General features: G+C 39.5%; 1 protein-coding gene across 1 annotated transcript in view; it reads left to right on the top strand.

The window, feature by feature from the left end:
* Positions 1-13628, top strand: part of taok1a (TAO kinase 1a) — a 160040-nt gene that overhangs the window by 128832 nt on the left and 17580 nt on the right. The window contains exons 11-14 of the mRNA XM_078548019.1: positions 2705-2872; positions 3359-3565; positions 6461-6595; positions 9521-9757. Of these exons, the coding sequence (XP_078404145.1) occupies positions 2705-2872; positions 3359-3565; positions 6461-6595; positions 9521-9757 (747 nt within the window). The remainder of the gene's footprint in view (positions 1-2704; positions 2873-3358; positions 3566-6460; positions 6596-9520; positions 9758-13628) is intronic.

Genomic DNA, 13628 nt, shown 5'->3' with positions numbered 1-13628 from the left:
ACTAGTTCTGACAGACTTCCAAATTAAATCCTGTACTGATCATTTTGCTGGAGGCTTTTGTCCAGCCTTTATTTGCTTACAAACTAATTTGTAATAATAACAAAACTGACATTTATTAACAACAAATATTGAGGTGTCTTGTTCTGCAAATTTAGCATTGTTGCTTTCTAAAATTAAAGTACCTGTATAAACGTGAATCTGGCTCTCAGTAGTGTGAAGACACCCTGGAGGAAGCAGTCTCACACTTCTTGAGTTTGATGTAACATGGAGTACACTCTGAACATCCTATGCCCTTTTTAAATTTGCCTGGAGTTGATTTTAAATGGAGAGTGTGGACATTCCCAGCTGCACTTTCAGAAACTTAAAATGAAACAACTGAGTAGAAAGTGAAGCTCACAATGTAAGCATGCTCGCACAGAGCTCCCTTGGGTGGAAGAATTCCTGTTGGGACCAGACAGTATAAACAAAGTATTGCTTAACTGGAACCCATAGGACAGCTACTGTAGCTTCAATATAAATGCACCCTTAAGCTGTATTTGAAAACTAGCACTGTGGTTGCCTTCAATATAAAGTGAACCCTTTCAATATGAGTATAATATGATTGAATGGGTAATGGTTTACTAGGTGAGATATCTTTGATATTGCTAAATTTCCTAGTCTTTCTTTCTTAGTAATGGATGTTGCTCCTTCTGCTGTTTAACACTTTCTTGGTTCGAAACTACTTCACTCTAATTAAAACAAAAAGTTTGAGAAGGTCACAAAAGATTGCCATAGCAGCTAACTTTGGTTCCAAAACAGGTATCACTTTTTCTCAGCCATGTCTAGATCACTGGATTCTTTTATCCACATGTGGTTTTCTTCATAGCTTTTTATTTCTTTCTTATTTTTTAAGCAGTGTTTTGCAGTGTTTTACTTTTATCTGATGTCACTGGTTCTCTTCCTTTGAGCAATTAATCTTCTCAAATGTTTTATTTTACGTTTTGTGTAAGCAGTTTAAAGAACAAGTAAATAAAAGTTTTGCACTGACAACAGGAAAAAGGCCACAAGAGTTAAATGAGAGATTAATTCCAAAAGCGAGAATAAATGTGTCACACTCTGGCAGATTTTCATGTTTAATTTCTCACAAAATGGATTTAGATTGTTTTATTGAATTAATACTTTTAAAAGTATACTACTGAACTGAAAAAAGTGAAAAGTTGAAGAGGTTTGTAGATTTATCATTGTAATTTTTAATTACAGTAAAATCTTTTTGTCCAGCATGCGCAGGGTCTGGGTGGTGCCAGCTAATCAAAAATGTTGGTTAATGGAATTCCATTTACCCGTGGAATATAGTGCAACACTTGTAGCATGAACTAACATGCAATTGGGCAAGAAGTAAAGAACAGTATTGTTTTTACCTATAATCAATGGTACATTAAAACATAAAGTAGAAAATAATACAGTATACAGGTACAGGTTCTGGATAACTATGTAATTGCATTTGGTTGGTAAAGTGGTAATTCATATTAGGGGAACATCAGAAATTTCAGTTAGAGAATTCCGGTTGGTAGAGTGCCAGATAACACACAGTTTACTATATTAATAATTAGATTATTTGTTCAAATGTTTGTTGTTAGTGGTATAGTTTTTCTTTGTGTATGAATGATAAAAGTCCTCTTTATAAAGGAGAAAGTCAAATGAAGCTTGCCTGATTCATGAGGGAAACTGTTAACTTCTCACTTATGACCTGATGTGAAATGTTAGCAACTAATTCTGGCAACTTCCAATTCCTCATCAGTGCTGAATTTTTATTGTTGACTTTTAAAATATTAACTTTTCTATGCTTCATTCAGTGAATTGTTTTCTGTTCAAAATTATGAACTGTAACTGAAATAAGGTGCCAAGTCTTAAATTGTTTTTTTTTGCTTAAATGAATAATAATTGTATGTTTTGGTGTAGAAAGTAATACTGTTGACTGTGGCAGTTTAAAAATATACTCTGAGAATATACCTTGACGTTTTCTCAGCTTGGTATTCTACCTTTTTTGTGAATGTAGCTTAACCGAAACATTTTTTATAATATCCTTATTTAGCTATTCTTATGAATAATACTCTGAATAAGAATACAATCAATGGTAAATAAACTGAGATTTTTTAAAGTCTATAATTTTTAATTCCTATCTTTTGTTTGGGATAATTAAATAATACCTCGGTTCAGTTTAAGTATCTTTAAAGAAAAAGTGAAATCAAACCGAGCAAATTTTATTGTCTGTGAGCAAGTTATGGACAGCACAGGCAACAGGCAGCTCAGCTTGAGAGGTCATCTTCTAGGGGAATGGAGTGTTACCAGGAATGTCTCAGCCCTGACAGCAAACGATGGTTCGGAGGAGAGGCAGTTGTTCCAATCCAACCAAACAGGGAAAAGCAGACATCAAAGGGAGTAGAACTTAATAAGTATCAGAAAATAAATTAGAACAATTTGGGAATAATGCTACTCCTGATCTTAGGTGGGGCATTCTTCTAATTTACATATGTATTCATGTTCCTGAATTTCAGTTCTGAAATTATTGGATGGGGTCATTCTTTAAAATTTCTTCTGTATGTTTTGCTTTAAACATAAATGCAGGAATTGTGTAAAAAAAATGACTAATTATATTTGGAAGGCTGGTAAAAATTGTTAGCCTGTGACATTCGATTGTAATTTGCCTCATTTGTTCAATTTGTAGCACGCTTTTGTTGTTAGAGAGCGCCCCGAAACGGTGTTAATAGATTTGATCCAGAGGACGAAAGATGCTGTCAGAGAGCTTGATAACCTCCAGTATAGAAAGATGAAGAAAATCCTTTTTCAGGAAGCACATAATGGACCTGCAGTTGAGGCCCAAGAGGAAGAGGAGGTAGGACAGCTGTCTGTGATCATAATTATTCTTTTATTTTGAATAGTTCAGTTATGTGAGAAAACTTCTGCACCTTAACTTGAAGAAAGAAGTAATTTATTTCCTTGATTTTTTTTTTTGCCTTTACAGTACCTTCCTATTTCAGTTCACAAAGACAAGAAGACCATTCGCGGCCTTAATCTGAATACTTTTAACTACACGTTAAATTAGTGTTATATCAATTCTAGATTATGAAATTATCCTTTGGATTTGTTTTACTTTACTTTGCTAAAGTACAGAAAGAAAAGCGTACATGACTTCAGATTTAATTTATTTCAACAAATACTGTATGTTCCTAGTTAATGTAATTGACCTGTATTTAACAAAAAGTCATGCTTTGTTACGGATATAATTTGATTATTCTCTTTAATCTGTTATGAACTCATAAAACACTTTCTTAAAGCTGTAATGGTTATTGTGTTCTAATATTTTTGTTCTACTTGAAAGGAGCCTGAACACAGTGTCGGTAGGACAGGCACTGTTAACAGCGTGGGCAGTAATCAGTCTATACCAAGCATGTCCATCAGTGCTAGTAGCCAAAGCAGTAGCGTCAATAGTCTTCCAGATGCTTCGGATGATAATAGTGAGATTGCCATGATGCAGGAGGGAGATCATACAGTGATGTCAAATAGCTCTGTTATCCACCTAAAACCAGTAAGCCTCTCAATACCTTTTTCCTTCATTTACTTCATTTAGAATGTATGTAAATATATTGTACTACATAGCCTTGATATTGGGTGCAGTGGAAACCTAAATTTGTTGATGTCCCTAAAAAATCCAGTTTTGTATCTTTCTGCAAATGTCTAGAATATTGAAAACCTTTTTTTAAAAGCAAGTTTAAGATTTTTTTTCAAAAAATGCGGTAGTTGATTTTGAAGAGATGTTTCTTCTTTCAATTAACCTCCACATATAAATAAGAATTAATGTTGTCCCATAGGAAAGGGCAAAATCATTAATAGACATTGTAATGTACTATAATTTTGGTTATGTGATTCCATGTTCCAATTTGGACCATGGCTTTATTTTACCAAAGTTATAATCTGCATCCTCATATTTCTTTGTGCATGTCAATAAAATGATACATACTTACACTTTTGTGCAAATAAGTTCAAAATTTTACCACAATTTAGCTGATTGTTTGTTTTCACCAAGAGATGGCAGTAAATTATGTAACAATGTATTCTATTGTTATTCATTGAGTGGACAGAATGCAATGGGGTAGGTCTTTCCTTACCTTTTGGCCAAAATGCAAAGGTTCCTTTTGAAGTTATCTGTAAGACGAGAAAACTACTTTTGCTGAACATTACTGCCTTCATCTCACTTATCAGAATGGCGAAAGTTTGTTTGTAATATGCAAAACCAACCTGAAGATGTGGTAACTTAGAATCCCACCATTGTTATGATATTACTTAGAGGTCAAAACAAATGAAAACTGTTCTTGTCTAATTATAGATAATGACCCCTGCCGCCTTTACAAAAAATGTAACCTGCACTACCAAACTCCAATTAAATCTGCTGCTCAGTGCTCTTTCTCACTTGGTATTGATTGTAGCTGATTGCCATTCTGTATGTGTTTCATTCTTGGTCTCGAAATTGCTTTCTCTGATCAAATAACTGAAGGTATATTTCAGTATGAGGTTTTGTCCTATGAAGCATATTGATGCCTCTGTTGGTCTTCCATACCTTTCACGACATTGTCCTCAAAATATGTCAGGAACTGTGTTACTCTTATTACTGCCTTGGTGCAGTACCTGTAGTTCCTCCCATAGCCAAAGATTTGGGCCATTGGTTCAATAAACCCAGCTTGTGATCAGCCTTGCAGTCACGCCAAAATCTTCAACAGCTGAAAACTTGCTCACACTCCTGCTAACTCAATCTTCCTCATAGAATAAAATTATCTCCACAAGCTAACGCAATTTCAAACTCCTACTCTCCACTGCAACCATCTTCCAACCTCCATTCCTTCCCACTGACTTACTTCATCCTCTCTCCATGCAATAAATGAGGCAAACTGGTGATCTACTTGGAGGTCCATATATGATCTCACCTGCAGTTGCATCTCTGCTTCTTCCTCTGATACCAATTTCTTGCTATTTCCTTTTTCTGAATTATTCTCACCCCATCTTTATTTCATAGTTTTCCTCCCATCAACTTTTCTTTACCAGAGTAATCGTATCTCTAAAGCCAACTATTTACTGAGCTTCACTCCCACAGCTTATGGCTCAACACCCTGTCAACAGCTTGCTAATCTTATCAAGCCAGCCCCAGCCTCCATAAACCCTTGCCTTTTTAGAAAAGAAAATGGCCATTCTATTCGTCCCAAGTCATGGAATGCAATGTGGCTGCAGAAAGATACATCCACCTCTCCCACTATTCTCTGAGAATCAGCAATCTAGGGCCAGATTCTCTCAGCAGGTTTGGGAACACTGACATCTGGTCCCAACCCCACATCTCAACTGCGTCACTCATGCAATGCTATTTTTAAATGTAAATGCCATAATTGGGCAGGAGGCAAGCTCAGCACCCAATTAATGGTGCCAAGAGCCTCCAGGAGGCAGGAGCTGTCGTCTTGGTGCCAGTGGCAAAGGCAGATGGCAGCCATGGTGGGGCTTGTCACTGCCTACCCAAATAAAACAAACAGCTTCTCAGAGGGCCAGCAGTATTAACGCGGAGAAAGGTGACTATGCAAGAAAAATAAAGGTACTGCGCCCAAACCAACACAAATTGGCCCATGATAAGACAGTTATCAACAAATAAAAAGAAACTTTTAGATGTCCCCTCAATGAACTCAACAGCTGAGCACTAATGTGCACTAGACTGTCAGGATTCACCAATTTTCCCTTTCAAAATCCTGTCCTTGCCCTTCCCATCGTTTCTTTTTTACTTCATAGTGACATTTGTTGAGATGGAATATTTTTAAGTTTAACGATACAAGGTATTGTGAAAGCTGGTGTAAGTTACAAGCATGGACCTTGATTTTCTGGTTCCTTTTAATTGGATTGCATCACTGGTAAGGCTGGACATCTACACTGGAAGTTGGCTCCATACGCTTTGCTAAAGAGTACAGCCTAAATGGAGTTGGGGCTTTGCTGTAACTGGGCTTGGAGCCTTACAGCATAAGATTGTCACCGCCCTTAGTGTTGGCTGATAAAAGTGCTAAAATGAATTTGAAACATTTCTGATCCTCCAAGGTTCTGTGTAAGTCAGCCCTGTAAGAGCAATTCACAGGCCACGTATAGGAAAAATGTTTGTGCTTCCTTCTTGCTCACCTTTGAACGCTGGATGTTTGGGTGTAACAGGAGTCCCTTGAGTGCACCATATCTCCTTCATTTGCATGTCCTTTCTATTAATACACCCACAGACAGGTAGCTAATTTTGTGCTGATTGGCCTAGGTTGGAAAATATGGGTGATGTGGTCACAAAGAGTCAGGGGTGTGTACCCTCTATGGATGAGTTCCACTTTGAGGTTTGGAAATTGAAAAGAATTGTACAATTAAAATGTACTTTTACAGTTGTTTGGCCACTTATTTTTCACACTCTACTTATCAGGACCATGATCTCTATGGTGAAGAAGTTGATCACAGACCTAGGGGCTCAGAACCACAGTCACCACCTCCAGTTTCGCGCCATAAATCGCACTACCGAAATCGGGAACATTTTGCCACAATACGTACAGCTTCCTTGGTGAGTAGTTTTGTTTGAAAGCTGGCCACGGTGTTTATGAGGTTCCGCCTGTGAAAAGTATTGGTGTGCTAAAGTCGTTGAATTTTTTTGAGGAGTTTGTTCACATGATGGATGGGGGAATGTCCGTGGATGTTGCCTACATGAACCTCCAGAAGTCAATTAATAAGTTTCCACATGGAGATTATTTGCAAAAATGAGAGTGAGCAAAATTGGAGGTAATCTTGTGACTTGGGGTGGTAAGTGTCTGAGAGGCCTGAGACAAAACACAGAAATAAAGGGAATGTTCTCTGATTGGCAAACTGAAAAGTGGTCTTCCCTTCACTTTGGAAAGTAAGCCTGTATGATTTCTTAATGGACAGGTTTAAAATCCTTAGCAGATCACTGGTAAATTGCCCATGTACTTACTACTCATGGACAGTTAATGAATAATTTTTTGAGAGATGAATGAGTTGGGAAGAGATTTCAGAAACTCACTCCACTCCACCATCTACTGGCCATGACCAGAAACTACATTTTGCAGGATTTCCATTTTAAATTGACAGTTTTAATAATTTTGACAAAAGAATGTGACTTGATAACGACACACGAAGAAGTCAGATAGAAAAGTGCCAATTTTTAATAATGCATTAGTTGATCTCCCATGACATTTTACGTGCAGAGTCAAGACCACGCACAGACTTCTTCAGATAAAACAAAGTTTGAGAACTAGGCATTTAATCACAGCTTCCAAATGCAATTCATTCCTCATTTTAATGTCATGCATTTTTTTTTTAATATAATGCTACTTGATCTCCTATTGCACTACATACAGTGAATTGGAAATTAGGATCACTTTCGTAACTATCCCTGTTGTCTTTGTGTTGCTGTAACATTGCCTCTCTGCTGTCTTTCTCGTTCCATTTTTGGTTCTCGCTCTCTGTCTTCTCTCTACCTTTTTAATCTTGCTCTTTGGTTGAGTAGTATGATGGGAATAGATCCAACAAAAATTGCCAACTAAATTTAGGGTACGTGTTGCAAGGAGAATGTGTTCCAAAACAAATCCCTCCCCTACCCCTCTCCAATCACTCATATTTTCACCTCAACCCTTCATGTTCTCTGATACCACAACCTTCCTTCCCTAGCTCTTCCTACAATTCTATTTTCATTACTGATCTAACTCTTTCCTTTACAACTATCTGCTCACCCCTGTATTTCAATCTCACACCCAGTCTCCCTTTGCTCTGCTTTCATTCAGTTCACCTTAACCATCCTTCCACTTCCTCCCCCAGCCCCCAAATGTCACACTCTACCCACAAGGACAGGTAAAGAGCAGTCTGAGGCCTGCTCACCTTAACCACTTTCCATCCTCCTCATCCCTTCCTGGCCTCCCTTTCTAACTGATTGCTCTCAAACAGGCTTTGCTTTCAAAATTCAAGTCGTTTATGAAAAAAATAACTCAAATTAGAATAAAGAGAATAATTGTGTGTGTGTGTGTCTCTCTCTCTCTCTCTGCATTCTCATTGTTTCTTCTCGCCCACCCCTCCTTGCTTTTAGGTGTATCTCTGTCTCATGGAAGTAAGCCATTATATTTGATCCCTTCTAACTGAACAAAGCACAGTTGAGATTCTTTAGCCTGCATGAAAACATCAGCTTTGAAGATTGGAGTAATGTTACACAAAGAAAGGCACACTCACTCTCTTTTTCTGTCTTTCTGATCCTGTTGTTTGTCTCCCTGTTTCACTTACCAAAGTTTATAGAAAACAAAACAAAGGCAAAACAGGTGGATGAACATTTTTTACAAAAAAAAACTATGAATCTTACCTCAATGCTTTTCAAATTTGTTCTCTAGCATTTCTTCAAAATAATTTTGAAAAACATTTGAACAAAAATTGCCAGGTACTAAAGGAAAAATATTCCTCAATATAGCTGGCTGAGCAGTATTAATGTCTCCGAAATTAGATAACCTCTGCTTCCTTAGACTGCACAATCCAAATTTAGCTCAAAGTGAGACAGCTCTGCACAAAGGTATTAGTTCCAAACCTAGGCTTTCAGGAAAGTTTGAATCTTTCCACTGTAAACAAATAAAGCATTAAAAGTCAAAACAGTGGATAAAAGTAAGCAAATTACTGTGAAATAAGTATTTTTTAAATTTTGTTTAAAAATTATTTGAGATTTTAGAAATTTCAGTTGCCGAGGAAAAAGTGGTGGATGAAAAATAATTTTCAGAAAGAATTTTGAAATAATTGGGGGAACGCCATAGCCAGATTGTGCAGTCAGATTGATGCCCTTACATAGGCAATTTCCATTACAAAATGTCAGCATAAGCTTTTGTAATAGAAATTGTTGACACGAAAGTATGACAAGAACCTGACAACAGCACATAAGGTTTGTGGACAAGAAATTTGCACTGACCTAAGAGTTTTAATGTAGATTGGAATACCATCTATAGACATCCAAGGCAGTTGACCAGTTTGTTTTCAATAAAACCTTGTGCTTTTGGTACACATAATGGATTAATCTGTTCATCCTGTCTTGTTTGCTGTAAAGCTACTGCACCTTACTGCTCTTGCTGTGAAATTATCTCTGAACTTGTTTTTATATTTGTATGAGGAATTTTACATTGCACGCCAAATTTATTCTAGTAGAACACAACAAAGATGCAAAGTGCTCCTGTTGGCATAAAGGTGAACTGAGTGACCTTTGTTCATATATCATAGTTTAAGATAGTTACTGAAGGTTCTGGCTCATTCTGCAGTTTAAAAATTGTATGCACTTTAAATTTGTGTAAAATGTTGGTTACTTCAGTGAAAAACTTTGCTGCAGATAGTGTCTTTCCAGATTATGTAATCAAAAATTTTCAGAAGACAGTTTGTTGAGCTTAAACTTATAATTAGTGGTTTGTAGCTATTAAGTTAGTACATCACTTTATGTTTTCATATTGTTCAGGTCACAAGGCAAATCCAAGAGCATGAACAAGATTCTGAGCTTCGGGAGCAGATGTCTGGTTATAAGCGCATGCGACGTCAGCATCAGAAGCAGCTAATGGCGCTGGAAAACAAGCTAAAAGCAGAGATGGACGAACATCGGCTTCGGCTTGACAAGGAGCTAGAAACGCAACGCAACAGCTTTGCTGCAGAGATGGAGAAACTTATTAAGAAACATCTGGGTATTATGGAAAAAGAGGTACCTTGCATAAATACTGGTCTCGTAACTTTGTGCAATGTCTCTACTGATTGAGGAGGTTTTGTTTAAGTTCATTAAGTGGATTAATAGTATGATTAATATTGCGACCTGGGGCACAATTACTAATATACCAGTGTCTGTAAATGTAGCTTTATATTGATTTTTGGCTTTTCAACAAAACTACAAAAAATGGAGATTGTGCATGCACCTTCATGTCGGTTCTAGTCGAATAGTTGAAGCTGACATGGTTAACCTATTTATTGGTGCAAGCCAAAGAAACTTCCCACACTCCCATAACCTGAAACTGTTGATTATCCAGATTCAATGTATATACATCCAGGTGGAAACAATGAGCATTGCAGTTTCTTCATCTTCAAACAACTGTGCATGCAGTTTTTCATTGAGATTCAAGGGAAAACAAGAATGCTGACAGTATTCATTAACAGAGAGAGCCTTTTTCAGAACTGGTCCTGCTTCACTATGTAACTTTGGTAGTAGTGTGATAGATGTATTGCTTGCAACACCAGTAGGTTAACCTGCTCGCGGATGCTCAGTTGGGTTCTGCCAGGGCCACTCAGCTCCTGACCTCATTACAGCCTTGGTCCAAACATGTACAAAAGAACTGGATTCCAGAGGTGAGGTGAGAATGACTGTCCTTGACACTAAGGCAGCATTTGACTGAGTGTGGCATCAAGGAAACCTGGAGTCATTGGGAATCAGGAGAAAACTCTTCACTGGTTTGAGTCATAGCACAAAGGAAGATGGTTGTTGTTGTTGGAGGTCAGTCATCTCGGTCCCAGGACATCACTGCAGGAGTTCCTCAGGATAGTGCCTAGGCCCAACCATCTTCAGATGCTTCATCAATGACCATCCCTCCATCATAAGGTCAGAAGTGGGGATGTTCGCTGATGATTGTGCAATGTTCAGCACCATCCGCAACTCCTCAGATATTGAAGCAGTCTGTGCCCATATGCAGCAAGACCAGGACAACATTCAAGCTTGGGCTGACAAGTGGCAAGTTGCATTCGTGCCAGGCAATGACCATCTCCAATATGAGAGAATCCAGCCATCTCCCCTTGACATTCAGTGGCATTACCATTGGTGAATGCCCACTGTCAACATCCTAGAGGCTATCATTGACCAGAAACTTAAGTGGACCAGCCGTATTTATACTGTGTCTACAAAAGTACTTCAGAGACTAGGAATTCTGCAGCGAGTAACTCACCCAATTCCCCAAAACCTATCCATCCCCACAAGGCACAAACCAGGAGTGTGATGAAATACGCTCCACTTGCCTGGATGAGTGCAGCTCCAACAGCAACAGAAGCTTGATGCCATCCAGTACAAAGCAGCCCACTTGATTGGCACCCCATCCACCACCTTCAACATTCAGTCCCTCCACCACCAGCATACAGTGGCAGCAGTGTGTACCATCTATAAGATGGACTGCAGCAACTCACCAAGGCTCCTCCAACAGCACCTTCCAAACCTGCAGCCTCTACCACCCAAGAAGGCCAAGGGAAGCAGATGTATGGGAGCACCACCACCTGCAAGATCCACACACCATCTTAACTTGGAACTATGTTGCAGTTCATTCACCGTCACTAGGTCAAAATCTTGGAACTCCCTTCCTACGCAACATGACCTGCAGTAGTTCAAGAAGGGGGTTTACCACCACCTTGAGGTCATTTGGGATGGCCAATAAATGCTGGCCTAGCCAGCGACACCCACATCCTGTGAAAGAATTTAAAAAAGGTCTCTGCTGCACTTCCAGTGACGTTACAGTGGTGGTGGGGAGACACGTTGATGAAGTTCCCAGCTACAATGTTGTGCCAACATTGGAAAAGTGTTGGAAAAGCAGATTTGTTAAGTAGCAAAAACAACTTCCATTTATATAGGAACATTCCTTGTTCCAGTCCTGCTCAGGCCCCCTCCCACAACTCTTTCTCCGGTACATCGATGACTGTTTCGGTGCTGCTTCATACTCTCGTCTGGACCTGGAAAAGTTTATTAATTTTGTTTCCAATTTCCACCCCTCCATCACTTTTTCACATGGCCCATCTCTGACACTTTCCTTCCCTCCCTTGACCTCTCTGCCTCAATTTCTGGCGATAGACTGTTCACCAATATTCATTACAAGCCCACCGACTCCCACAGTTACCTCGGCTACAACTCCTCACACACTGCTTCCTGTAAGGATTCTATCCCATTCTTTCAGTTCCTTCACCTCCGTCGCATCTGTTCCGATGATGCCACTTTCCAAAATAGTGCTTCTGACATGTCTTCCTTCTTCCTTAACCAAGGCTTCCCACCCACGGTGGTTGACAGGGCCCTCAACCGTGTCCGACCCATCTCCCACGCTTCTGCCCTCACACCTTCCTCTCCCTCCCAGAACCATGATAGGGTCCCCCTTGCCCTCACTTTTCACCCCACCAGCCTCCGCATTCTAAGGATCATCCTCTGCCATTTCCTCCAACTCCAGCATGATGCCGCCACCAAGCACATCTTCCCTTCACCACCCCACTGACGGCATTCTGTAGGGACCGTTCCCTCTGGGACACCCTGGTCCATTCCTCCATCACCCCAACCCCCTCCCACGGCACCTTTCCATGTAATCGCAGAAGGTACAACACCTGCCCCTTTACTTTCCCCCTTCCTCACCACCCAAGGGTCCAAAGACTCCTTTCAAGTGAAGCAGCACTTCACTTGCATTTCCCTCAATTTGGTCTACTGCATTCGCTGCTCCTAATGCGGTCTCCTCTACACTGGAGAGACCAAATGCAGATTGAGTGACTGCTTTGCTCTGTCCGCAAGCATGACCCAGACCTTTCTGTCGCTTACCATTTCAACACACCACCCTGCTCTCATGCCCACATGTCCGTCCTTGGCCTGCTGCAATGTTCCAGTGAAGCTCAACACAAACTGGAGGAACAGCACCTCATCTTCCGATTAGGCATTTTACAGCCTTCTGGGCTTAACATTGAGTTCAACAACTTCAGACCATGAACACTCTCCTCCACCCTCACCCTTTTTTGATCCCCTTTTTACAAATATATATTTTTAAATTTTTATATATATATCCCACCTATTTCTAATATTATTATTTTTAAAATGTATTTCCATTCATTGTTTTATCCCCACCTTTTAGCTTATTTTGACCTTTTCTCCCACACTGCCCCCTCCCCCCACCCCACCCACCCTCACTAGAACCATCTGTCACTTGCTCATTCTGCTTTCTACTCTTAATGTCACCATTAGCACCTCCTTTAGCCAGTACCACCACCATCAACACCCCTTCAACCTTTTGTCTATGACATCTTTTGCAATCTCTCCTTTGCCTCCACCTATCACTGGCCTTCTATTCAGCTTCACCTGTCCCACCCCCCTTAAACAATATATTTTTCACCACATTTTTACTTCTCTTTAGTTCTGAAGAAGAGTCATAAGGGCTCGAAACGTTAACCCTGATTTTCTCTCCACAGATGCTGTCAGACCTGCTGAGTGTTTCCTGATAATGTTTAAATTGGTGTTATTTTGACAATCAATTTTGCTATTAACTAACAAATTTTCTTAACTCCAGAAAAACAGCTCTCACTTTAATTACTGTGCATTTTGGTGAGGTATTTGTCATTTGGGAGGGAGGAGCAATGGTGGAGGTTGGTTTTATGAAGCAAAAAGACATTAATTTTACGGTAATTGACATTGTCAAAGCTCCTTGACTGCGTCAACTTTTCATGCATTTTCTTGCCCAGCTGTGTAGATGTGATATGCATTCATGCAGCTAGATGATGCAATGTGCAAAATGTCCCTCCTGGAAGAGGGATGGGAATATGGTTTTCTTTAGAAATTGTAGCTCTAGTAAGGAATCTTT

Source organism: Cetorhinus maximus, chromosome 9 (assembly GCF_964194155.1).
Source record: "Cetorhinus maximus chromosome 9, sCetMax3.hap1.1, whole genome shotgun sequence".
In the NCBI taxonomy this organism is placed as follows: domain Eukaryota; kingdom Metazoa; phylum Chordata; class Chondrichthyes; order Lamniformes; family Cetorhinidae; genus Cetorhinus; species Cetorhinus maximus.
The sequence above is the reverse complement of the archived record's forward strand: the minus strand, read 5'-3'. Positions and strand labels throughout refer to the sequence as shown.